General features: G+C 40.6%; 2 protein-coding genes across 8 annotated transcripts in view; one reads left to right on the top strand and one right to left on the bottom strand.

The window, feature by feature from the left end:
• The window catches only part of GTF2H1 (general transcription factor IIH subunit 1), a 36,108-nt gene extending 29,776 nt beyond the window's left edge, over positions 1-6,332 (bottom strand). Inside the window, exon 1 of the mRNA XM_049890601.1 lies at positions 6,110-6,332. The gene's annotated coding sequence lies outside the window, so the exon portion shown is untranslated. The remainder of the gene's footprint in view (positions 1-6,109) is intronic.
• Positions 6,333-6,610: 278 nt separating this feature from the next.
• Positions 6,611-27,417, top strand: part of HPS5 (HPS5 biogenesis of lysosomal organelles complex 2 subunit 2) — a 61,975-nt gene continuing 41,168 nt past the window's right edge. For 2 of the 7 annotated variants that reach the window (XM_049890594.1, XM_049890600.1), the window contains exons 1-8: positions 6,611-6,719; positions 17,462-17,628; positions 19,883-19,993; positions 20,160-20,224; positions 20,892-21,084; positions 22,393-22,526; positions 26,714-26,926; positions 27,231-27,302. In XM_049890594.1, the coding sequence (XP_049746551.1) occupies positions 17,521-17,628; positions 19,883-19,993; positions 20,160-20,224; positions 20,892-21,084; positions 22,393-22,526; positions 26,714-26,926; positions 27,231-27,302 (896 nt within the window). In that variant the 5' untranslated portion in view covers positions 6,611-6,719; positions 17,462-17,520. The other 5 variants (XM_049890597.1, XM_049890595.1, XM_049890599.1 and 2 more) reach the window with 5 other exon arrangements.

Genomic DNA, 27,417 nt, shown 5'->3' with positions numbered 1-27,417 from the left:
GATGTTCTGAATTACATCGGCATTTGTAAATGCTGGCACGGGGCACAACAAGACAAATGCTTTTAACTAAGGCCAGTAACAGAGAGAGATTTAAAAAACACTTGTATAATCCCACAACCCTAAAATCAATTTTCTTCATTTTAACTGTGTTTACCTTCCTGTACCCACCTTACAACTGTGATCACAGGATACATCCAAGTCAATTATCTTGTGTTTTACATTTGCCAATGTAAACATTTTCCCATGCTGTCTCACTAGCTTCATAGTTTTAATATCTATATGCCATACATGAAGCCCTGGTGGTGCAGTGGTTAAGAGCTCAGGCTGCTAACCAAAAGGCTGGCAGTTTGAATCCACCAGCCACCCCCGGAAACTCCATGGGGCTGTAGTACTACTCTGTCCTATAGTGTCGCTGTGAGTTGGAATCAACTCAATGGCATCAAGTTTGGGTTTTGGTTATACCATGCACGATAAACAGTTTGAAATTCTCTCTATATATGTGATACTATCTTTTAATGATTTACTTATTTGATGTCCCCCCCCCTAAGATTTTGACTAGCATTACTGCTGCTTAAAAAAGTTTGAAAACCACTGTTTTAAAAGTCTATGTAATGACACAAAATGATACACTACTAAGTGATAAAAGCAAGCCAAAGAAGCATATAGTTTGATTCCATATACCTTTTTTAATTTACTTTAGATGAAAGTTTACAGAACTAGCTTCTTATTAAAGTTAGTATACATATTGTTTTAGGACATTGGTTAACAACCCCACAACATGCCAACTTGACCTTGGGCTCCCTATTACCAGCTTTCCTGTCCCCTCCTGCCTTCTAGTCCTTGCCCCTGGGCTGTACCCCTTTAGTTTGGATGAATCTCAAGAGTGACTTCATTACTGAGCTAAAAGGGTGTCTGGGGGCTATTTTCTCAGGGTTTCTCCAGTCTGTCAGGCCAGTAAGTCTGTTTTTTTTTTTTGGTGAGTTAGACTTTTGTTCTGCATTTTTCTCCAGCTCTATCCAGGACCCTCTATTGTGATCCCTGACAGAGCGGTCAGTGGCGGTAGCTGTGCATCATATAGATGTAATAAACTCAGCCTGGTGGGGCTGTGGTAGTTGTGGTCCACTAGTCCTTTGGACTAATCTTTCCCTTGTATCTTTAGTTTTCTTCATTCTCCGTTGCTCCCGAAGGGGTGAGACCAGTGGTCAATCTTAGACAGCCACTCACATGCTTTTAAGACCCCAGGTGCTACTCACCGAAGTAGATTATAGAACATTTTCTCTATAAACTATGTTGTGCCACTTGAGCTAGATGTTCCCTAAAACCATGGTCCCCATAACCCTAAGTCCAGCAATTTGGTTCCTCAGGGAGTCTGGATGTGTCTATTGAGTTTCCATGGCCTTGGAAAAGTTGTGCTGGCTTCCCCAGTATTGCGTACTGTCTTACCCTCCACCAAAGATATCACTTAAAATCTACGGTCTATTTAGTGTTTTTCTCCCCACCCCTACCCCCGTAACCATCAAAGATTTTTTCTTCTTGGGTGTAAACATTTTCATGAAATGTTTATAGTAAGGTCTCATAAAATATCTGTCCTTTTGTGACTGATTTATTTCACTCAGCATGATGCCCTCCAGATTCATCCATGTTGAGATGCTCTGCAAATTCATCATTGTTCTTTACTGTTGCATAGTACCCCACTGTGTGTATGTACCACAGTTTATTCATCTGTTGATGGGCATCCAGGTTGTTTCCATCTTTTTGCTACTGTGAACAATGCTGCAATGAACATGGGTATGCATTATGTTGACTCGTGATGACTCTTACTTCTCTAGGATATATTCCTTGGAGTGGGATTGCTGGATCATATGGTATTTCTATTTCTAGCTTTCTAAGGAAGCACCAAGTCATTTTCCAAAATGGTTGTATCATTTTGCATTCCCACCAGCAGTGCATATGAATTCCAATCTCCCTGCAGCCTCTCCAACATTTGTCATTTTCTGTTTTTTTGATTCGTGTCAGTAATGCCAGGGTGTGATTCCATATTCTTAAATTTTATAGAAACTGATCTAAAATTTATTAAATGCTTAATATTATGTACCAGGCACTGGGGTAAGCTCTTTATAGGTATTATCTCAGTAAGTCCCAGTTAACAGTTCTATGAAATCGATTTTATTATTAGTTGCATTCTGTAGGTCACAAAACTGGATTTGAGAAATTAAAGACGCTTTTCCAAATCATTAAAGAAGTAGACCTGGGTTAGAATCGGGTCAGTCTGACCCTGAAGTTTCACTATGTTATTTCACAAATATATATGAATGAAAGGATATATACCAAATTTAATAGTGGTTATCTATGGATGATCAGATTGCAGATGATTTGAATGTTCTTTTTACTGTCTGAAATGTCTCTACCAAATACGTATTTTATAATAAAAAAAATACTTAATAAATATGTCTTCCAAAGAGTTTATTCCCTAGCAAACTGAATGTTTACAAGGTAACAAGGAAAAGTGTTACAGGTAATGGGGATAAGAATTAAAACAGCATTCCCTATTTTCAGTTGTTTGTTTTCAACTTCTGTAATATGCATATATCATTTATATTATTATTTAGTTTTAAAAGGTTAATTAATATGAACTCTCTAACGTTCATTATAATAAACACGTTAAGTGTTTTAAAAAAATCATCTGCATTATGTAAAATTATACTGCATACTACGCAAACCACATTTTGGGAAATGTGAATTAAAATATAGAAAAGATGGGAAGGAATGGTTTGTGTGAGGGCTTATGCAAAAAATTTTAAGTATGTCCATAAACCCAAAAACCAAACCCACTGCAGTTGAGTCAGTTCTGACTCATAGTGACCCTACAGGACAGAGCAGAACTGCCCCATAGGGTTTCCAAGGAGCGCCTGGTGGATTCGAACTGCCGACCTTTTGGTTAGCAGCCATTAGCACTTAACCACTACGCCACTAGGGTTTCCAAGTATGTCCACAGCAACAGAAAAAGCAGTCAGCAAGTTTCCACTTAACCAGGCTTTTAAAGAGTGGGCTTACAAGCACGAATTAGCTTTGGAAAAAAAAAATTTTTTTTCTGAGTTAAGAAGACAAGGAAGAAAAAATGAATGAAGACAGAAACTATAAAGTGGAGAATAAATTAGATTGAGAGAACTGACTTAGAGTCAGCTACTTTAAATCAATTTGGGAAAAGCACAACCTCTTACATATTAACATAAAACCATTCATATTAAAATTCATTTTAAGAGAAGCTTTAATAAATCTCTGGTAAGTTATTTAACACTGGGCATTACTGGTTAACTGTCTCACAGCTAATTTGCTTGGCAAATTTTTCCGGTCAATTTCAAGGGCCAGTTTTTGGGAAGTTTAGTAGAACCAGTGGGGCTGTCCTATAATGGCTTTTGTGACTTCCAGGTCTTTCTTGAAGGGCCCGGCCCTCTTTGGGTGGCAAACACTTCTTCCTAGTAGAACTCTATAACAGCCACAGAATACTTCATTTATGAAAAATATTCATATAGTTACATTTAAACAGATCAGCTAGGTGAATACGTAGCTTTACTTAAAAGATTATTTACTTTACAAAATAATCTGCCATGACACCTCTTTAAATGGCAAGATCCTTCAGCGATGGCATTAATTCACCTGCAGTTAAAAATTCATCTGCATGCAGATGAATATATTAATATATGCCCTAGTCTAAGCTTTTCATGATGATCCTCCCTTCCCATGAACTGGGTAACTTTTACTAATTTTTTTCAGTCTACTCTAAGTTCAGAGTTACTAGGTAAGGTCTCATTTATTCTCTCTCATAGCACTTACCACAACTATAATTATTCAGGTAATTTTTTTTTTTAATGTTTGTCTCTCCTGAAAGACTATAACTATAAGCCTATAAGCTTCATAAGGGAGGACCCAGGCTGTTCACTGCAATACAGCCCTGAGCATAATGTCTGGCCCATAGGTAGGGTCCAACAAATATCTGTGACACATTCATCTACTTAAGATCTCTGCTGTTAAAAAATACAATCTTGGTAAGACACAAAGACAAGACATACAAAACCTTTGCACATACCCCCACTGCTAAATGCCAAGAAGCACTATAGCTCTCAATGCATAGATCAGAGCACCATTTCCCACACAGATTCCAATAACTTGCTCCTACTCTTATAAGAAAACAGTGATAGGAAGAATTTGAAACTGTTGAGCAGAAATCTTTGAATTACTACATCTCTGCATTTCCATTATCTACATTCCTTTTTCCAACATATAGAGATAAATGGGAGATGAAAACAAGTGAAGTATAAATTCCTTACCACTCTCTGAAAAGAGATTACTGGAGAGTTGCTACATCTGCCAGATAAAAAACAGAGATTTGGAATTTTGCTTGCCACTGGCAATCCAAAAATGTTTTAACATTTGCTAATACATTCTTAGCAGAAGTAAGATCTCACAAGTATGTAAAGAACGGCTAAAATGTAGTGTTTTAAGGCCAGTTACACAGGCAAGGAAGATATGGCATTTTTAATCTGGTATTATAAAGGGCTGATGTGGCAATTTTAGGACTGAGCATCTTTTCAGTTTTCATTTTACAGCAGCGCAGAGAGAGGCAGGAGGAGGAAAATGCGACACAGAGAAGCAAGATAAAAAGGAATGTGCCTATATCCACTAATAAATACTGCATGCTGTTAAGAGTACCTTACTAATATTGAGATGGGCAGTCTGCTGGTAACTAAAGTGGAGAAAGGAGGGACTATCAGATTGGAGCCTGACATTGCCACACTGAAGGCATATCCTGGACAGAAATTTTGATTTGGGAAGAGCACTGATGGCAGGAAAAAAGGCACCAAGACACTTCCTACCACATTAGGTAAGAATAGTGGTCAGAATGCTAGGAAACCTCAAGATACACCAGACAACATCCTGATGGTTGGCTTTAAGACCTGATGATGTATACACCATAAAGGAGAAAATATAACCCTTGAAGGCAGTATACAGAGGAAGCATTTGCAACTGACTGGAGCTGATCTTTTGCTTCTTTTAACTGATAACCCTCCCTTTGACTACACCAATCTTCCTAGTATTTTTAAAGATGCCACTCTGCATTTATTTAATTCACATTTCCATCATATCTAATACCACCTAGGAGATACTCAAACTTATTCAGTCAGCAGCACTACTAAAGGTCAGCTGAGTGAAGACGGCAAAAGCCCTCTCTACGTTTACTTTTTTTTTTTTTTTTAACACTTCCATTGTAATCGTATCTAATATCACCTAGGACAGACTCAAAGTTATTCAATCAGCAGCACTGCTAAAGGTCAGCCTTATATACTGCGGTTCCAGGTTAAGAATTAATGGAGAAATTGTTCACAAGCCTGGATAATGAGAACACTGGTTTAATGGAGTCAATACTTCCTGGAAGATGATTTCAAGCCACCTAGCTTTTGTATGTTTTTTTAAATTAGGCCTTCTATTGGGAAAAAGGTAAGTTTATCCCCCATTTTACAATGGGCGTTTAAGAGTCTATCAGATACACATTCATAGCCAATTTGATCCCTGAGAACAGTGGGGAATATATAAGATAATTACGTATTTCCATGTGGCGTTATCTGAGAATCAAATTGGAGATTAACCAAAATTGGGGGGTGTGGATAGGCACATGTCCTATATGGGTGTTAATGTTTTAAAAGCGGTGCGACTGACAGGTGGAGCAAAAGGTGTGCGGACACCAAGGTGAGCGTTCCTCTCTTACAGAAACCGAAAGACCCAACAGCACATGTCCTAACGGGAAGGGCTTCTTTGCCCGGGAGAGGTTTCCACTTCCTTCATTCTCAAGAGCCAAGTCTGATTCTGGTTTTGGGTAACCCTTCGAGTCCCTGATCCCAGCAGACCGGCAGGACTCGTACAGACAGGTAGATTAGAGGTCGTCTCTTCACTGCTTTAGAATAAAACTGGGCAGCCGGGACGCAGGCTTGGGAGTTGTGGCGGTCGCGACAACGACGTTGGGGAGAAAGAAAGAATCCGCGCCGTACTGCGGCCCCCGGGCCTGTCAGGTCCTCACCCGCCCACCCACCCTCATTCTTCGGTATAAACTTACCAGGTGGGAGCTATGGCCCTGGACCGAGAGTAAGTAACTGGGCCTGGTCGGGTCGAGTTCCACTGCGCTTCTTAGAGCAGCTGCGAGGAAGACGCTGAAACCCAGCGGCCACCCCCGTCACCACCGCCTCTGTTACTGGGGGGTCTCGCCTCCATCGCTGGCTGCGAGAACTCTGAAGGCACGTGACCGGAAGCACCGAGGCGGGCCAGTGGGGCACGTGACCCGAGAGCGCGGCCGCCATGACACCTTCCGCTAGCTCTCTCCGGATCCCACCGCTTCCCGCCTGTTTCGTTTCCCCTCACTGGCCTCAAGCGGTGAAGTGTCCCGGGATCCTTGCTGGCCCACCCCTTTGGCCCAGAGCTCCTCCAGTCTCGGTCGGCGCCGCATTTTCAGCCGACCGCGGTCCGCTGCCAGCAGGCCGTAGAGAGCGTAATTCCGACCGCGGCCTGAGGGGGAGGGACCACGCGCAAGGAGGGTCGTAACCGTCATGTGACGAGGAAGTGCCGTTAACAGCATTGTCCCCGCGTCCCCGGCGCTCTTGGATGACGTAATCCAGGAAGGGGCGCAGTGGGAGGGGAGATTGAAGCTAAGGTGCTTCTTCTAGTGCGGGGTGAGTGTTCCGGCGCCGACCTCGGAGACAGGGTCCGACCAGCTAAGAATTGGTGGCGACCGGCATAGAGGTGGTGGAGCGGGCCTGGGACCTCTGGGCTGCTGGTCTGTGAGCCTTGCCGTGGTCCTCTTCTAAGGAGATCTGAATACAGTAGTAAAGTTAGTGCTGTTGAAAAGGTAGTAGTTCCGCTAGGCGAGGAGCTTCTTGTGAGCACGAACTGTATCTTGTCCATCGCTATGTCTTCATTGCTGGGTACAGGGCCTGGCATATAGCAAACATTCTGTGAATGTTGAATGAATGAATGCATGAATGAGTGAGTCGCCATTTTTCTAAGGCGAGAATTGTTTAATGATCATTACTTTTTGGGTGGAAAGATGCCTGGTTATGGAGAAAGGGAGAATCCCCTGCGTATCATTTATCGCATTTTTACTCTCTACCTTCCTTCTCCCCTTGCCTCCTCTTCTGCGCACCTAGTGGGAAAAGAACGCTGTAATTTGCATTTGATGTGTGAGCAGCAAACACTGGTCCGTTAGTAACCTAGTGCTAGGACAGTGAAAAATCTTTTCTTAGTCTCACTGTAAATTACCATCAGATAATGCGGGGGAGTGGAATATAACTAGATCTAGATTCAGGAAACGTGAATTCTTGTCTCAGTTCCGTAATTTACAAGCTTTGTGATCTTGGACAAGCCAGTCTCAAGTTGTCTCATTCACTTTGGTAAGCATTTATGGCCACCTTGTATGTCCTTCTTTTTTTTTTTTATATGTCCTTAGTTTTTTGGTAGGCTTGACCTATGACAGACTTCACAGAAGTGACATTTGCAAAAAAAGTAAGGTTTTGTTAGATGGAAGATTCAAGAAACAGCATATATTAAACCACGGAAGCACAGAAAGTCCTTAGAATGAAAAGGGAACAAAGATAGCCTGGTGTAGTTGGAGAATAGAAGAGGGTAAAGTGAGAGGAGATAAGACCGGAAAGAGAAGTAGAGATGAGATCCTGAATGGTGTTTAGATTATCTTGGAAGAAGAGGAGCTCATGAAGGTTTGTACAGAGGTTTTTTGTTTGTTGTTCCCTTTTCGGTATATACTATCCTTATGGAAAGTTTCAAACACTAACGAGAGTAGGATAATATAATGAACCCTCATGCATACATCACCCAACTTTAGCAATTATCAGCTTTCTGCTGTTCTTGTTTATACGGAGCTTTTAAACTTCTAGGTATTTTGCATATCCATTGCCATACTTGATTAATAGCAGCTTTCAATTTGGGCTCAATTCTACCCCTTATATTTCCTTCACCCTGTATCTAAGTATACACATATTATGTACACTTTGGTTTTATGTGAAAAATTTCTTTGGGTTTTAGTTGACTGCTTGCTCTGTATGAACCAACAGTGTGACATGACCACTTAAAAAATACACTTAATGCCATTTTAGGTGACTCGACAGCAGTGGATTTTTTTGATAGAAACTTAGGGTCCAGATCAAGTAAGTTAGTTTTTATACTCTATTCTCAACCCTGGAGGTGTAGTGGTTAAGTGTTACGGCTGCTAACCAAAGGGTTGGCAGTTCGAATCCACCAGGCGCTCCTTGGAAACTCTATGGGGGCAGTTCTACCCTGTCCTGTAGGGTCGCTATGAATCAGAACCGACTCAACGGCAGTGGGTTTGGTTTTTGGTTTTTCAGCTTATTCTCATTCACCTACTTGAGGAATATTATGTTCACTTCTCGGCACCACATTTTCGGGTGGATATTGGCAAACAAGTGCTTCTGTAGAAAGTAGACCAGAAGGACAGATAGGAATTTGGAAATTGCTGTCAGAATCATTGGAATAACTGGGAATTTTAAACTTTCAGCAGACACGATAATGCTTTTTAATTATTTGAAGGGTTGTTTTGGAAAACGGAGTAAACTTATGTGCTCCCTTAAACTGTAGAAGCCCAAGTTAGGAATAATCAGTAAAAGCTCTAGATGATCATGTTTCAGCCCAGTATTAAAAAGGACCTTATAATAGAGTTGTGGAGTAATGAAATGGGCGGCTTTCTGAGGGTGCTTCGTTTTCCATCACTGTCCATGAAAAGGGTTCATGGACAACTAATTTCTGAATTAGGTAGACATGTGCATTGAATTACCTCTGAGGCCTCTTCCACCTTGAGAATTCTGGGAAGTGGGACTTACGCTGGCCGATGATGCCTGGGCAGATTTGGATAAGTAGATCGGAGGGGAAGGAGTCATTTCAGGGACAGAGTAAGCATGAAAAGTTGGTGTAACAGTCACCCAGCAACTACTCTGGAGAACTGACTTTGTTTATGCTGGTGTTTTTTTGGTTTTTTTTTTTTGCATTTTCACTACACACACACATTAAAAAAAAAGAAAAAACCTGGTGCCGTAAAGCCTATTCTGACTCATAGCGACCCCATAGGACAGAGTAGAACTGCCCCATAGTGTTTCCAAAGAGCAGCTGGTGGATTTGAACTGCCTACCATTTGGTTAGCAGCTGAGCTTTTAAGCACTGTGCCACCAAGGCTCCACACGTGTGTGTGTGTATATACACATAGGTATAGATATGTGTGCGTATATATGTATATATGAATTGTTAAAGGTATACATTTTGCTTTATGAAAACAGTTCTTTTACCTAATACCCACTAATAATTTTATCAGTTATTCGTCTTATTAGATGTTAGGAACCTCTGTGCTATATAATCATGTATGTGTATATGTATGTAATTTTTAATGCCTATAACTATGGCTTGAGGTATAACTTTTAGAAGTAGTTTATTTTAGTTTCATGTACTTGTGTTTAGGTGATCGGGCTTACTAAAACATTTGAAACTTATTCTTTCAGAAAACAATTGAAGTTTAATGTACATCTCCTGTTTCAAAACTCCAGAGGTCTTGTAATCATGGCTCACTGATCTTGTGATTGTTTTAGCAAGTTTTTATTTTTTATAATGTTTCAGCACATACTGCTGTCTTAGTCATCTAGTGCTGCTATAACAGAAATACCACAAGTGGATGGCTTTAACAAACAGAAATTAATTTTCTCACAGTTTAGTAGGCTTGAAGTCCAAATTCAGGCTATCTGCTCCAGGGGAGGCTCTCTGTCTCTGTCGGCTCTGGAGGAAGGTCCTTGTCATCAATATTCTGTGGTCAAGGAGCTTATCAGCACAGGAACCTCGAGTCCAAAGGATGTGATCTGCTCCCAGCATGCCCTCTTGGTGGTAGGAAGTCCCCACTCTCTGCTTGCTTCCTTTTCCTTTTATCTCGTAAGATAAAAGGTGGTGCCGGCCACACTCTAGGGACTCTCTCTTTACATTGGATCATGTATTCTGACATATGTAATTGTCAACCAATCAAAAATTTTTTTGTTCAGAGTTCCTGATAAAATCACGTTTAAGTACCCTGAAAATTTTATTTACTCAGTTAAGATTACTTAAGAGTTAATTCACTCAAGGATGGAGTGCTGCCCAACTTTAAAGTTTTCTATTAAACCTGCATAGCAATCTGTTGATGGTATTCTGAGTCGTTTATTTTTGACTATGTCGTGTGTCATTGAGTTGATTTTGACTCATATATATATTTTTCTTTTTTTTTTTTTAAATAGGAACTTTTTAATCCCTCATTATAGCTTAACTTCCAGGAAATTCCCTATTCAATGAGATCAACGCCAAATGGCCTGTGTACCTCAGAGTGTCTTTGTTTCAAGATCAAGTGAAAGACACTGTTACGGATTGAATTGTGTTCCCCCAAGATTTGTGTTGTAAATCCTAACCTCTATGCCTGTGGTTATAATCCCATTTGGGAATGAGTTATGTTTGTTATGTTAATGAGGCAGGGTTAGTGTAGGCTATATCTCAAGTCAGTCTCTTTTGAGATATAAAGAGACTAATAAACAAGCAAGGCAGGAGAAGAGATAGGGTAAGAGAGATGGCAAGCCATGTGAAGATTGCCCAAGAGCAGAAGCTCAGAAGAGACAAGGACCTTCCTCCAGAGCCGACAGGGAGACAAAGCCTTCCCGTAGAGCAGGTGCTCTGAATTTGGACTTTTAGTCTCTTAAACTGTGAGAAAATAAATTTCTGTTTGTTAAAGCCATCCACTTGTAATATTTCCGTTATAGCAGCACTAGATAACTAAGACACCTATGACCTTGATACCATTCCTTTCTACTGTAGAATCTTGAACCATGAATTTATCTTTATCTTTTTTGTATCTTCAGTTTCTTTCATTCTGCAGACTTTGCTTTTAGAGAGAGAGATTCTTTTTCACCAGACTCTGAGTAGTTCAAATGCTTTTTCTTCACTTCCTTACCACCCACGCCTTTTCTCAAGCCCTGGTATTCTAGCATCTCCCCACATTACTTCACAGAAATCATGTGACCTCCCAACACCAAATCCTTCAGTGCTTTTCTGTTGCCTGCCAGATTAAGTTCAGATTACTTGGTTTGAGTGTTTTGTAATTTGGGTTCAAATTACTATTCCAGCTTTCTTTATTAGTCCATTGATCATAGCCTGTGTTTTAACCAAAGGCTGAACTTGTATTCTCCAAACATATTTTGCTGTTTTCCACTGCCATGCTTTTGCTTATTGCTATCCTACCTGCTACCCTTTTCACTTTACTTTATGCTGAAGGCCTACTCAGCTCCAATAGTTTACTATGGTTCACTTTAACTCAATGTGCTTCCTCTGTCCTCTAAGTTCCGACAGTAATTAGTTGCTGCTGGGTTGATCCTGACTTACGACGACCTCGTGTGTGTCAGAGTAGAATTGTGCACCATAGAATTTTTAATAGCTGATGTTTTTGGAAATAGATTGTTAGGCCTTTCTTCCAAGGTGCCTTTGGGTGGGCTCAAATCTCCATCCTTTCTGTTAGCAATCCAGCGTGTCCATTTGTACCACCCAGCATTTTGCTTAGGTCTCCCTTATGAGTGTGTATCTGTGTGTTGTCTTTTTCATCCGGTTTAATTATAAATTCATTGACTTCTAGAATTATATTGTCTTATTCCCAACACTGTTCCTGATACTTACTAGGTACTCAGTAAAATAAATGAATGAAAAAAAGTGAAGGAGGATTTTTTTTTTAATTTGATTGTGCTTTAGGTGAAAGTTTACAGCACAAATTTAGTTTCTCATTCAAACATTTATGCATAAATTGTTTTGTGACATTGGTTGTAATCCCCAAAATGTGTCAGCACTCTCCACCTTTCCACCCTGGGTTCCCTGTGCCCATTCGTCCAGTATTCCTTTCCCTGTCTGCCTTCTCGTCTTTGCTTTTGGGCATGTGTTGCCCGCTTGCTCTGTGTACTTGACTGAACTAAGAAGCATGTTCCTCATGTATGTTATTGTTTGTTTTATAGGCCTAATCTTTGGCTGAAAGGTAGATTTGGGGAGTGGCTTAAGTTCTGAGTTAGCAGAGTGTTCGAGGGCCAGAGTCTTGGGGGTTCCTCCAGTCTCTGTCAGACCAGTAAGTCAGGTCTCTTTTTGTGAATGTGAATTTTGTTCTACATTTTTGTCCCCCTCTGTCTGGGGCCCTCTATTGTGATCCCTGTGAGAGCTGTCAGGGGTGGTAGCCAGGCTCCACCTAGTTCTTCTGGGCTCAGGCTGGTGGAGGTTGTGGTTCATGTGGTCCACTTAGCCCTTTGGAGTAATATTTTCCTTGTATCTTTGGTTTTTTTCATTGGCCTTTGGTCCAGATGGGGTGGGACCAGTAGATTTGTCTTAGATGGATGCTTGCGAGCTTCTAAGACTCCAGACGCTACTCACCAAAGTAGGTTGTAGAAGATTTTCTTTATGAACTGTGTTATGCCAGCTGACCTAGATGTCTCCTGAGACCATGGCCTCCACCCCTCAGCCTCTAACTCGTTACCTCAAGGTGTTTGGATGTGTCTAGGAAGCTTCTATGACTTTGCCTTGGTCAAGTTGTGCTAACTTCTCCTATATTGTGTGTTGTCCTCCCCTTCTCCAAAGTTAACACTTCTCTACTTCTAGTTAGTGGTTTCCCTTCCCCCCCCCCTTGTAACCATGAAAGATTTTTTTTTCTATGTGTAAACCTTTTCTTGAGTTTTTAAATAGTGGTCTCATGCAGTGTTTGTCCTTTTGTGATTGACTTATTTCAGTCCTCATAATGCCCTCCAGATTCATCCATGTTGTGAGATGTTTTGCAGATTCATCATTGTCCTTTATCCTTGCATAGTATTCTATTGTGTGTATGTACCGTAATTTGTTCAGTATCTGTTCAGAAACCGTGGTGGCGTAGAGGTAAGTGCTACAGCTGCCAACCAAAAGGTCAGCAGTTTGAATCCACCAGTCGCTCCTTGGAAACCCTATAGGGCAGTTCTACTCTGTCCTATAGGGTCGCTATGAGTCGAAATCGACTCAACGGCAGTGGGTTTTTGGTTTATCTGTTGATGGGCACTTAGGTCGTTTCCATCTTTTTGCTCTTGTGAACAATGCTGCAGTGAACATGGGTGTGCATATGTCTATTCATGTGATAGGTCTTTCTTCTTTAGGATGTATTCTAGTAGTGGGATTGCTGGATTGTAAGATATTTCTATTTTCTAGCTCTTTAAGGAAGTACCATATCGTTTTCCATAGTGGTTTTTTAACATTCCCACCAGCAGTGCATAAGAGTTCTAGCCTCCCCACAACATCCAGCATTTATTTATTTATTTTGATTAATGCCAGTAATGTTGGGGTGAGATGGTATCTCATTGTACTTTTGATTTGTATTTTTCTAGTGGCTAATGATCATGAGCATGTTTTCATGTGTCTGTTAGCTGCCTAGTGTCTTCTTTGGTAAAGTGTTCATATCCTTTACCCACTTTTTTTTTTTTTAATTAACTTTTATTAAGCTTCAAGTGAACGTTTACAAATCCAATCAGTCTGTCACATATAAGTTTACATACATCTTACTCCCTACTCCCACTTGCTCTCCCCCTATTGAGTCAGCCCTTTCAGTCTCTCCTTTGGTGAGAATTTTCCCGGCTTCCCTCTCTCTCTATCCTCCCATCCCCCCCCAGACAAGAGTTGCCAACACACTCTCAAGTGTCTACCTGATTTAATTAGCTCACTCTTCATCAGCATCTCTCTCCCACCCGCTGACCAGTCCCTTTCCTGTCTGATGAGTTGTCTTCGGGGATGGTTCCTGTCCTGTGCCAACAGAAGGTCTGGGGAGCATTGCCGCCGGGATTCCTCTAGACTCAGTCAGACCATTAAGTATGGTCTTTTTATGAGAATTTGGGGTCTGCATCCCACTGATCTCCTGCTCCCTCAGGAGTTCTCTGTTGTGCTCCCTGTCAGGGCAGTTATCAGTTGTGGCCGGGCACCAACTAGTTCTTCCGGTCTCAGGGTGATGTAGGTCTCTGGTTCATGTGGCCCTTTCTGTCTCTTGGGCTCTTAGTTGTCGTGTGACCTTCTTTACCCACTTTTTAATTGCATTATTTTCCTTTTGTTGCTGAGGTGCTGAGTATTTTATAGATATTAGAGATTAGACCCTTCTCAGATATAGCCAAAAAATTTTTCCCAATATGTACCTTCTCTTTTTACTCTTACGGTGGAGTCTTTTGTTAAGCATATGTGTTTACTTTTTAGGAGCTTCCAGTTATCTAGTTTATCTTCCGGCATTTGTGCATTACTGGTTATGTTTTATATTCTATTTATGCCATGTGTTAGGGCCCCTAGCATTTTGTCCATATTTTTTGCCTTCCATGTTCTTTATAGTTTTATGTTTTGTGTTTAGGTCTTTAATCCATTTAAGTTAGTTTTTGTTTATGGTGTTAGGTATGGGCCCTGTTTCAATTTTCTACAGATGGGCATGCAGTTTTGCCAGCATCATTTGTTTAAAAGACTGCCTTTTCCCCATTTAATAGACTTTGGGCCTTTGTCAAAGATCAGCTGACCATAGGTGGATGGAATTAAGTGTGGCTTCTTGATTCTGTTCCCTTGGTCTATATGTTAGTCCTTGTACCAGTACCAGGCTGTTTTGACTACTGTAGCTGTATAGTAGGTTCTGAGATCAGGTAGTGTGAGGCCTCCTACTTTGTTCTTTTTCCTCAATAATGCTTTGCTTATCCAGGATCTCTTTCCTTTCTATATAAATTTGATGATTAGTTCTTCCATTTTGTTAAAGAACGCTGTTGGTATTTGGATCAGGATTGCATTGTGTCTGTAGATTGCTTTGGGTAGAATTGACATTTTCAGAATGTTCAGTCTTCCCGTCCATGAGCATGGCATGTTTTTTCCATTTGTGTAGGTTCCTTTTGGTTTCTTGCAGTAGTGTTTTGTAGTTTTCTTTGTATGTAGATCTTTTACGTCCCTGGTTAGATTTATTCGTAAGTATTTTATCCTTTATCCTTTTAGTGGCTATTATAAATGGTATTGTTTCCCTGATTTCCTTTTCAAAGTTCTCTTTGTTGGTATATAGGAATCCAACCGATTTTTTTATGTTGATCTACGATACTGCTACTCTGCTGAATCTTTCTATTAGTTCCAGCAGTTTTCTTGTGGAATCTTCGGGGTTCTCTATTCGTAGTATCATATCGTGTATAAACAGGGATAGTTTCACTTCTTCCATTCCAATTTGAATGCCCTTTATTTTTCTTGCCTTATTGCTCTAGCTAGGACTTCTAGCACAATGTTATATAGGAGTGGTGATAAAGGGCATCCTTGTCTTGTTGCTGTTCACAGGAGGAGTGCTTTCGGCTTGTCTCCATTGAGAATGGTATTGGCTGTTGGTTTTGTATGGATGCCCTTTATTATGTTGAGGAATTTCCCTTCTATTTCTAATTTATTAAGAGTTTTTATCTGGAATGGGTGTTGGACTTTATCAAATGTCATTTCTCCATTTGATTGAGATGATCACGTGATTCTTTTGTTCTATTTATGTGGTAGGTTACGTTGATTAATTTTGGAAGATTTTTCTAAGATCAAGGATTCTCAAATATTTTGAATACTAAAGATCTTTAGATACCATTCTCTTTGCAGAGGTTCAGCTCTATTAGGAACAACGTTACTAACAAAGTAGGACCGTACTATGCATATGCAGTAAAAAACAACATAACCTTATATATGTTGCACCATTAGAAAATACACTCCCTGAGGGTTGGGACTTTTTTTTTAAATCATCTTTTGTACCTCCATCCCCGGAACAATGTCTGGCATGTAATTCATTCTCAATATGTATTTGTTGACTGAATGAATGAATGGGTGAATACATATGTTTCTGAAAAACAACAAAATACAAGTGTCAAATTAGGTAGAATAAATTGCTTCCATGATACTATTTTTTCTGTGGTATTAATTTGCTTTTTATTCTTAATTTGGCAGGTGGCAAAGAATTGAGAAAAGCTAAAATTAATGGGTAGAATGAAAATTCTTTTCTCTTATTTTTTCTGGAAATTGGTCTAATTTGACAAAGATGTACCCTTGAAAGTGGTTGAGCTGGTCACTACCATTTCCTACCCCCACACCAAGATAAAAACTCTTGTGTATTAGTTTACAAAGGCTTCATTGGGCATTTGGCATTTGCTACCTTGTGGCGCAGTGGTTAAAGTAACTGGCTGTTATCTGAAAGATCGGCGGTTCAAACCCACCAGCCACTCCACCAGAGAAAGATGTGGCAGCATGCTCCCGTACGGGGTCACTATAAGTCGGAATTGACTTGATGGCAACGGGCCTACCTTGTATTCTTATTCCTAGGAGCCCTGGTGGTGCATTGGTTAAGCGCTGGGCTGACAACTGAAAGGTTGGTAGTTTGAACCCACCAGCTGCTCCATAGGAGAAAGATGTGGCAGGCTGCTTCCATAAAGATTACAGCCTTGGAAACCCTATGGGGCAGTTCCACTCTGTCTTACAGGGTCGCTGAGTCAGAATTGACTTGATGGCAATGCATATTCTTATTCCTATTCAGTCTCTCTTGTTGAAGCTCTTATTCCTTTTTGTAGCTGTAATTCCCTTTACCTTAGTCCTCATTTAGTAGGTGCATTCACTCATTCATAGGTATTTATTGAACACCTGCATTGTGCTAGGCCTGGAGAGAGAGACCCAGAGGCCTGTTCCTGTTAAAAGAAGCCCTGTTGTACAGTGGTTAAGTACTGGGCTGCCAACCAAAAGTTTGGAGGTTTGAACCCACCAGCCACTCTGTGGGAGAAAGATGTGACAGTCTGCTTCCGTAAAGATTACAGCCTTGGAGATTCTGTGGGCGGTTCTACTCTGTCCTATAGGGTCACAATGAGTCAGAATGGACTCAATGGCAATGGATTTTTTTTTGTTTATTCCTGTTGAATTGTTAGCCATAACTATAGTATTTCCTTCTAAGGATTTATAGTTTAAGGCCTTTACAGAAGATTGCATTTTAATGGAAGACTCTTAAAGACAGAAAAAGCTTTACAACTAAAAGAAATGTAGCAGGACTGCTGTTTTACAGCAGAGGGGCTTGGCCAAGTCCCCTTTTAAATTCTACTGTATGCAATCTACGTACTTACACTGTAGCTAAATAGAGTACGATAGAATTATGGAGGGGCTTGAGAATATAGATTTGATTTTCTGGGATTTTTAGACTCAGGGAATGACAGTGCAAGCAAACTATTGCATATAACGTTATCTAAGTGTGTTTGTTTTCCAAGTAGATGTTGAGTACCTCCAGGGTAGGGATCATCTGTCCTTTCTCATGTTTCCTCATGTGTAGAACATATTCATTAAGTATAAGCTAAATGAACAGTTAGTTTTTTAAATTATATTTTTGCAGGTTTCATTCAGGTGAGAAATACAGTCTGTCACCCGACCTCGTTTCAGCTTTCTGGCTAAATGACTTTTGTGCCAGTGATACCAGAGTCCTACAGCCATGTTCTCACAGAGTTCGATTCTCTGGATCTCTTACTCTCAGCTCTGAGGCTCGACTCCAGTCGTCTGAAGGTGAATTTCTTGATCCTTGTGTCATTTTCATGTTTTTGGATGCCGTTACGTGTGTCACCTGCCCTCTAGTTCCTTATGTTTTGTGGAATCATGGGAGTTTTCATCACCTGTCCTAATAATACCTTACACTGAAGTAACGTGCTCGTACCTCTCTCTTAATTTATCCTTGGAGTTATCATTTGAATTCTTTCCCAACCATGATAATGATTGATTTTCCCTCTCAGCAGCCTTGCTTTAGGAGCCGTGGTGGCGCAATGGGTAAGTGCTCAGCTACAAACCGAAGGGTCGGCAGTTCAAACCCACCTGTGGCTCTGTGGGAGAAAGATGTGCCAGTCCGGTTCTATAAAGATTACAGCCTTGGAAACCCTAGGCAGTTCTACTCTGTCCTATAGGGTCGCCATGAATTAAAATCAACTCGATGGCAAAGGGCTTCCTTTTTTTTTAATCTTGCTATCTTTTCTCAGAAAGTAATGTATTTGATTGAAAATAGTGTATGTGAGTATACCGTATTGTATTTTGAACAACATAAGCTATTGTAGTTATACTAAACTTATTTCAAAACATGGAGTTTGTGGTAGCCCCCGTTTTAGCAAACAGAGCAAAAGTGAGTTAGCTCTGTGGGAAGAAGTATGTGCTTCCCCCAAATCCTTAATTCTTTGTATTAAATCTGGGAATAATGTGGTGAAGGACAAACTGTCATAGCCATATTCCAAAATAATTTCTTTCTTACACTTTTGCTGCCACTCCATAGCACCTTTCTACCTTCCAAGGGAAGGGAGAGTAGGAAGTAATAAACGAAGTAATATGAGCAACAACTGTGAGGGGTCAGTATTGAATTATTTCAGCTGCACGTTACAGAGTATCTTACTAATATTGGCTCAAGCAATACAGACATTTATAACCTCATTGGAGGATAGTGCTTGTTTCTGGGTTTAGTGTAGTGGCCCAGTGACACCACTGACAACCCAAACTATCTTTCCTGCTCTACCATCATCCATATGTTGGCTTTTAGTCACAGTTGCAAGATAACTGTCCTGGCTCCAGGTTTGATGTTCCAGTTAGCATCTCAAGCAAGAAAGAAGAGATTAAGGGTAAAAGGGAAACCCTGGTGGTGTAGTGGTTAAGAGCTATGGCTGCTAACCAGCAGGTTGGCAGTTCAAAACTACCAGGCACTCCTTGGAAATTCTATGGGGCAGTTCTACTCTGTCCTATAGAGTCGTATGAGTCAGAATTGACTCAACAGCAATGGGTTTTTTTTTTTTTTAAAGGGCAAAAGATTTTCTTCCATTTTAAATTCTGCCTCTTATCTAGGAAGGTACAGCTTCCCAAGAAACCCGCAGCAGGCTTAATCTTATTAGCTGGTGTTGAGTCACATGACTATCCCTGCCTGCAAGGAAAACTGGGCAAGTGAATATTTAGGTTTTCCATCCTCTATCATGGAAAGCAACAAGGTTGGAGAGGGTTGGGATGTCTGTTAGGCAGCCCGCCAACACTTTCTTCCATGGGGCATTGGGCACAGCATGGCCACTACTCTCTGCTAGATGAGTAGAGGAATCAGAGGCTATGGGGGGACATGGCAGTGCAGGGACCTATATCTGTGCCCTTTGTGCATTCTCACTTGCTCTAAGAGCTGTGGGTGTTTGAGCTGATTATGCAGACTAGAAGTGATTTAAGTGAGTAAACAATTAACCCGTTACCATTGAGTCAATACCAACTCATAGCAACCCTAAAGGACAGAATAGAACTACCCCATAGGGTTTCCAAGGAGTGGCTGGTGGATTTGAACTGCCAACCTTTTGGATAGCAGCCGAGCTCTTAACCACTGTGCCACCAGGGCTCCTAAACAGTTAAAGTGGTTACTTTATTCCTTGGAGACTTACTTGATCTTGCACTCTTGTGGTCAGTATTGGAATGACCTAGACAAATTACACAAAATATGAATGGTCCTTTGCCAGATGAAAATGACTAATTTACACAAAATGGCCTGTTTGGCCATTTGGAGTTTCAATTAAAAATTTAAAAACAAAATGTTCTATATTTTTCACTGTACTAGAATTAGACAGTGAGCGTCACTACATGGTGTTCATTTGGGTGGGATATGGGGGCACCAGGAGGAATCTGGTACACAAATGCTCATAATTTATTTCTGGTGGATACTTTATTTGGTTGAGTGAGTGTGATTATCTCCTGCTTGAGTTGGAATCGACTCAATGGCAATGGGTTTGGTTTGGTTTTGGTTTTGTCTGTTCTTCAGTGCACGAGCATAGCTGTGTCTCGGAGATGGTTGGCATTGGGCAGTTCAGGAGGAGGACTCAATCTCATTCAGAAAGAAGGCTGGAAGCAGAGGCTTTTTCTTTCACACAAGGTAAGATTGAGGGTAGCCCTGTCCTATACTGCTTGGAGCAGATTTCATGAATACTGATTTCTCTATTATACTCATTTGGAATAAAGAAAAATGTAAAACTTAAGATTTAAAATTAAAAAAGAATACTTTTTAGAAGCCGCCTAATATTTTTCCTTCTGTGCTCTAGGAAGGTGCAATTTCTCAGGTTGCTTGTTGCCTACATGATGATGATTATGTTGCTGTAGCTACCAGGTGAGAAACAGTTTTCAAACTGGCTGATCTTTGCCAAATGTGTTTTAAATTGGCAAGTGCGTTTGTTAGAGTGACTAACCACCTTAGCTTGCCTGGGACTAGCCTGACAGTTTTTAGCACTGAAAGTTCTGTGTCCCAGGAAACCTCTCAGTCCTGGTAAACCTGGACAGTTGGTTACCCTATTGTTTGTGGAGAATACTAATGTGAGGTAACAACATTTCAAAAATTCTTAAAAGAGAAAGGAAACAGAGATAATTTAGAACATTTAAGTTCTTCTGTTATACTGGTTTGTGACTAAAACAAAGAAATTAATACCTTGACTTTTTATTCTCTCTTTTCTGAAGAGCATGAGTTGCACATATATTTTATATACATGGCAAATCAAACCAGAACCAAACCCATTGCTGTTGAGTTGATTCCAACTCATGGTGACCCCATGCGTGACAGAGTAGAACTGCTTCATATGGTTTTCTTGGCTGGAAAGAAAAGATTGCCAGGCCTTTCTTCCATGGCACCATTGGGTGGGTTTGAACCAGCAATCTTTATAGGCTAGTAGTCAAGTGCAAAACGTTTGCACCACCCAGGGATATACTTGATACTGTGATGCAATTAAACTGAACCTTTTTCACCGTTACCAAAAATTTCTTTCCGTAACCCGTTCTTGCAGTCAAGGTCTTGTGGTTGTTTGGGAATTAAATCAAGAGCGCCGTGGGAAACCAGAACGAATTTATGTGTCTTCAGAACACAAAGGCCGAAAAGTGACAGCTCTCTGTTGGGATACAGCTATTCTTAGAGTTTTTGTAGGTGATCATGTGGGGAAAGTTTCTGCCATCAAACTCAACAGTTCTAAACAAGCAAAGGTGAGAGCTAGTCCAGTTCCTTATGTATGTGGATAAGATATAAGGTGTTTTCTTACAGACCTTTCGATTAAAGAAGATGATTTTCCCTACTGTCTTTCTTGGGGGACTGATCTAGAGCCCAGACTATTAATTTTGTGGAGATTTGCTTGTATATAGCACATACGGTAGCCTGTTGTTAGCTTGATACTATTGTAGAATGGCTCCTGCGAGCTAACTTCAAAAATCCATACATTGCTTGATGTAGTTCTCCCTAACCCACATGTACGGTTCGCTTACATAAAGCATTCTTTAATGGTAGGCTTTTAAGAAAGAAAAGATACTTGTTTATTAGTTGTATAAATTAAATTGCAGAGATAGAAATGGCACCAGTTTTCCAGGCTTCTGTTCTTTTCCTGGTCCCTGTGTAGAAGAAGCTTGTAGGTCTAAGTATATCTTCTCTCAGGATGGGTGTAACTTATTGTGAATGGAATCTTAAAGGCTCTTTCTGGATTGTGCTTAACTGTGCAGGCCCCTAGGATTCCTACCACAGTAATTGCTGGAGTAGAAGTGTTGAGTCTCGTGTTACCCTAACAGAATGATTGAGTCTGTCTCTAAGCTGGAGCAGATCAGCTTCTCACTGTCCCTTTTCTCCAAAGCTGTTATGTCACTAGGGGGGACTTGTCTCTCATTTGTTTATTTCCGTGTAGGATCCTGGCAAAAGAGAAGGAATATAACTATTATTGGCTAAATTACTTTGATTAACACATCATAATTTATTATTGTTTGCTAATGGTGACCAAAGGAGAAAAGACCTGACGATCTGCTCTTGTAGAGATTACCTCCTAGGAAACCCTGTGGTGGCAGTTCTACCCTGTCATACAAGGTCACGTGAGTCGGGATCGACTCAACAGCACATAACAACCACAGCGATGACCGTTCAGTTACCATTGGATTCCTAGCATATGGCTGAGCCAGAACATTTACAGTTGGAACCCTGACATGGTATAGTCTTAATTTACCTTTTTTCCAAAGGGAAAACTACTATTCACAGGAGGAAAATCCTCTCAAACATTCCAAAACTTGCTTCATCTTTTTCATTCTAGTCTAAGGTTAGATAATCACAAAGAGAGCCTTAATTTTCTTCTGCAGTTATACACCAAATTATTTCACAACAATTTTAAATGAGTGGAACTTTGATATTCTAACAGGCAAATTAAATTTTGACTTATTTTTTAAATTTTAGTTTGCTATCCAAGTTGTTTTTATTTAAAAGATGAAGAGGTTATGTTATGATGAAATAAATTTCATTTCCTCTCACATTCCTTTTAGGCAGCTGCTGCCTTTGTGATGTTTCCTGTTCAGACAATAACAACAGTCGACTCCTGTATTGTCCAGTTAGATTATTTGGATGGAAGACTGCTTATATCTTCACTTACTCGATCCTTCTTGTGTGACACTGAGAGGTATATTGACCAACCATGAGTCATGAGAATTACAGAATTTTAAGACAGAAAGGGACCTAGAAGTCATTAGCCCAAGCTCCTCAATTCAATTCTGCAGATAGTAATAAGGAGCCAGCTGCATGCAAGATGTTGTAGAGAGGATATAGAGGAGACTCAGACAGTTCAGTGGGTGACTTAAGACAAGTATTCAATTAAATATACTGCCTTAGTTGTCTAGTGCTGCTATAACAGAAATACCACAAGTGGATGGCTTTAACAAACAGAAATTTATTCTCTCACAGTTTAGGAGGCTAGAAGTCCAAATTCAGGGTACCAGTTCCAGGGGAAGACTCTCTCAGCTCTCGGGGAAGGTTCTTATCATCAATCTCCCCCTGGATCTAGGAGTTTTTCAGCGCAGGGACCCTGGGTCTAAAGGATAAGCTCCACTCCTGACTATTCTTTCTTGGTGGTAGGAGGTCCCTGTCTTCTTGCTTGCTTCTCAAAAGAGACTGACTCAAGATACAACCTAATCCTATGGATTGTATCCTGGCTCTTTAACATAACTGCTTCTAATCCTGCTTCATAAACATCATAGAGGTTAGGATTTATAACACGTAGTATAATTACATCAGATCACAAAATGAAGGACAACCCCACAATGCTAGCCAAGTTGACACACATTTTTGGGGGACACAATTCAATCCATAACACTTATTATGAGGCACGATCTGACTAAGCGCTGAGAGAAGGCCAAAGAAAAGGCAACTGCTGATTCAATATGGGGAATTAGGAAGACTTCCTTGATTGAGTTGTTTTTTAAATTTGTTGTGTGTTTAATAGGATTTTGCTGAATTGGATGAAGAATAATGAAGAACTTTATAAAGCTAATATTTTAACAAAATCTCAAGAGTAGAGTTAAAGATCAAAGGTACAATGTCAAAGAGTATATTAGAGGTAGTTGTGAGATTAAGAAAACAGAATAGGAAACAAATGTTATGTATCAATGTGGCTAAAGTTCCTCAGCGTTCCTCACTGCAGGGAAATTCTCACTGACCATATTTCTTCACTTGCCCTGGTCAGTCACCATATTCCTCAGGGCCATCCCACTTATAAACTTTATTATGTATCACCCTGAAATACTCTTTAAAACTTTGATCCAAAACCACTCCCAAAGGTCACCTTTCAGCTAAATAACAGATTGGTTCATAAAATAAACAATATCACCAGTGAGTATTTTGCTTCTTTAAAAAAAATCATCTATATGAGACCAAACAGTCAATAGATACCCTGAAGCAAAGATGAGAAAGTAAGGGGAGGCAGGGAAACTAGATTAATGGAAACAGAACAACCAGAATGGAAATAATGAGAATGTTGACACATTGTGAAAAAATGTGACCAATGTGTAAAAATGGTGAGGCAGGGGTGTCTGGCCTCCTCTAACTTCATAAGGTGGAAGGAAAATCAAGATCAACAACCCAAGGCTGATTCCTGTGAGGCCGAGATCAGACATACCCCCTCTCTCCAACTTTTTTACCAATCCTGACACTAGCCATCCCTCCATGGCGCTCTCTACTTCTCTTCTGGATTTTGAGAATTTGTTGCAGTGGTCACACAGAACTCACAGACAATACCTATGATTATGGGGTTTCTTAGGGAAGTAGCAGGTTACGAGGATCCCTGGTGGTGCAGGGGTAAGCACTCAATTGCTAACTGAAAGGCTGGTGGTTTGAACCCACCAGCCGTTCCAAGGGAAAAAGATGTGACAGTCTGTTTCTGAAAAGATTACAGCCTTGGAAACCCCATGGGCCAGTTCTCCTCTGTCCTACAGGGTTCCTGTGAGTTGATACTCAGCTCCACAGCAATGAGTTTGATTTGGTTTGAACAGGTTTCTATTCAGGATCAGGAACAACTCAGGATATAGTTCTTTCATCAGGACAGCTTCTTGACCATGCCCACAGGCAGGCCTGTCGCTGGCCTTCAGCCCCTCAACCTGGCATCTGCCTTGCTTGGGCAAGTGTTACAAAGCTCTTTAGCTCAGCCAATAAGTGCCTGGTACACCTCACTCCACCAGGAAGCTGTCTGTCTGAAGTCTCTCTTGCTCCATGGGTTGGCAAGCCTAGCTCTGCTGACAGGTGCCCAGAGGGACCCCAACTCCACCAGGAAGCCTTTTGCTCAAAGGCACTCAGCTCTCTCGCTCCATGGGTCAGTACACCTGCTGTAACTGCCTTGCTTCATGGGCCAGGAAGCCCACCGCACCGTCTTGCACTGGCCTCCTGGTTCTTTTGCTGCCATTTCTGTCCTGCTGCTGCTTGCCATCTTGTGCTGTCTCCGGTGTCACAGGTCACTCTGTCTGTCTCCTGGATCTAGGTAGTTCTCAGTGCAGGCACCCTAGGTCCAAAGGACGTGCTCCACTTCCGGCTCTTCTTGGTGGTAGTGAGGTACCCTCTTTCTACCTCTGGGATAGTTTATTTTAAGCCCAATGAGGTGGCAAAATTGACTAGTCCCTTCACTAGAGTTCTGTATACCTTATTTGCATGGTCCTACCCACCCCCCAAGGGTACCATGCACCTTATTTGCATTATTAGCAAGCTGTCCAGTCCCCTTGGTGGGCCACTAGTACCTTATTTGCATAACACCACCCAGTCATTTGGTGGGATTTACAAGACCATGGCGAAAAAGGTCATATAAAAGTAATCTATGGCACCACACAATGTCATTGGACAATATGTATAGAAATTATTCAATGGGAGCCTAATTAGCTGTGTAAACTTTCACCAAAAACATGATAAAATGTTATTTATCAAAAAACCTAAGCTTTATTACGGAAAATTTTGAACATAAAAAAAGAGAGCATTGTATAATGAACCCGCATGAACCCAATACCCAGCTTTAGTATTTTTGATGAGAATTTTTGGTAGGTGAGGTTTGGGGGAAGAAGGGGTAAGAAGAGACATTCTAACTGGAGTGAACAGCCTCTGGGGGGAAACGTGAGAAAGAATCAGGCATATTTTACAATCTGTCCTTCTGATTTGAGTAGGGAAGTTGTGGGAGATAAAGCTAGAAAGGGAAAGGAAAGTTGGTAAATTGACTCCACATTGAGAGTGACAGCCTTAAATGTCACACTAAAGAAGCAGGTGGATTCTCAGAACACTTATTTTAAGAGAGCGTTCATATGAAACATCATGGCTGGAAAATTGATTCCCTTAGAACTCTTCAGGCTCTCTTCAACTTAGGAAGTCTTTATAAAATCTCCGAGGGTTCATGTATCTCAGTTTGAAGACTGCTATTCTCGAAAGCAGGAGACTGAAGGAAAAGAGAAAGGAATGTATGTTGGTGTTAGAGGTGGTAGAGGGAGGATAACAAGGAGACATCACTTTGTTTTTATTTTCTTGGGATGAGAAAGGCACCAGGGGAGGAGGCTAGTTGTGGCAGATGGTATTAAGTAAAATTAAAAAGGTATCTTTATTATTTAATCATAATGCCTGCCGATGTTTTAGCAATTATTATTTATGTATACACATATAATTTTCTCATTATTGACTGTAATATGCTAATAGAAAATCTACTTTAACTACTGCCAGCAACAAAAAGAATAAATAGGAGTTTTTAGGAGGGACATCATTTCTCATCCCCATCATTATCACTTTCCGTATTCCAGGCAGTGCACTAAGCTCTCTTTGTATCTACCTCATGTAATCCTAAGGGAACGACGTTCCAAGGTATAGAGTTTCAGAAGGGCCTGGCATTTCAAGGAAACAGTGAGGAGTTTAGTGTTTGTGGTGGGGCAGTAACTTGGAGACAGGGTTGGAGAGGTCAAGTAACAGCTTCTATGAAGTGTTGAAAGAACATTTTACAAGATGAGTTGGGAAACAATCAGTGGGATTCAAGGATGTATGAAATAGGTTGGTAGGACTTATTTTTTAGATTTGAAAGGGGCCTTCATATTAATTCTGAGCACCTCACTTTGTAGATAGTAAACTGAATACTAGTGTAAAGTGGTTTCCTTCCTGTCACAGAGACAGCTAATGGCAAATCAGAACCAGAGCCCTATTTCAGCCTTCCCACTTTATTGTTCTTTCCAGTGACTGCTAGTATGAATAAAGGAGAGGACATTGTGGGTAGGATTATCATGTCCATGCTGATTGTAGTACCATTGTTTTGACTTTTTTTGTAAGTAAATATGCTTTCTATTCCTTTTGGGGTATTAGAGAGAAGTTTTGGAAAATTGGAAACAAGGAAAGAGATGGAGAATATGGAGCTTGTTTCTTCCCTGGAAGATGTTCTGGGGGCCAGCAACCCCTGATCTACTGTGCTCGCCCTGGGTCCAGGATGTGGGAAGTGACCTTTGATGGGGATGTTATAAGTACACATCAGTTCAAGAAACTCCTCTCATCACCACCTCTCCCTGTGATTAATCTAAGGTAATGACTGGCTGGGATTGTTTGAAGAGTTTATTAAAGAGGTTGGGTTGAAATCACTGGTATTCTATGTGTTAAAGATTTTATTGTGCTTTTTAAGAGTGAAATAGAATTTTTATTAAATGGTGCAGAGGAACCAAAAAAGTTTTTAATCAGTTATCCTTCATTCTTATGATCAGAGTGAATTGAATAAGGGCAGATGCAACTAGGCCTTTAATTTTTTTCTGGAGGCAAAACTTTATGCCTCCTAGGGAAAAAGCTATTTTATGTTGTGATTAAATCATTAACAGAGGTGTTTACTTCCTAGATCAGAACCTCAGTATGATCAGACGGTTGGATCCTCTCAGTCTTTGTCTTTCCCCAAACTCTTGCATCTTAGGTAAGTTTCCCCTTTGATCCTTTAAAAAAAAAAAAAAGACACAATTTCCGTATTTATATGCAAATAATGGACACATTATGCCAAAACTGTTTTACTTAATTTCGTAATTTCCGTA

Source organism: Elephas maximus, chromosome 7 (assembly GCF_024166365.1).
Source record: "Elephas maximus indicus isolate mEleMax1 chromosome 7, mEleMax1 primary haplotype, whole genome shotgun sequence".
Taxonomy (NCBI): Eukaryota; Metazoa; Chordata; class Mammalia; order Proboscidea; family Elephantidae; genus Elephas; species Elephas maximus.
Note: the sequence above shows the minus strand (reverse complement) of the source record. Positions and strands in the feature narration are given on the sequence as shown.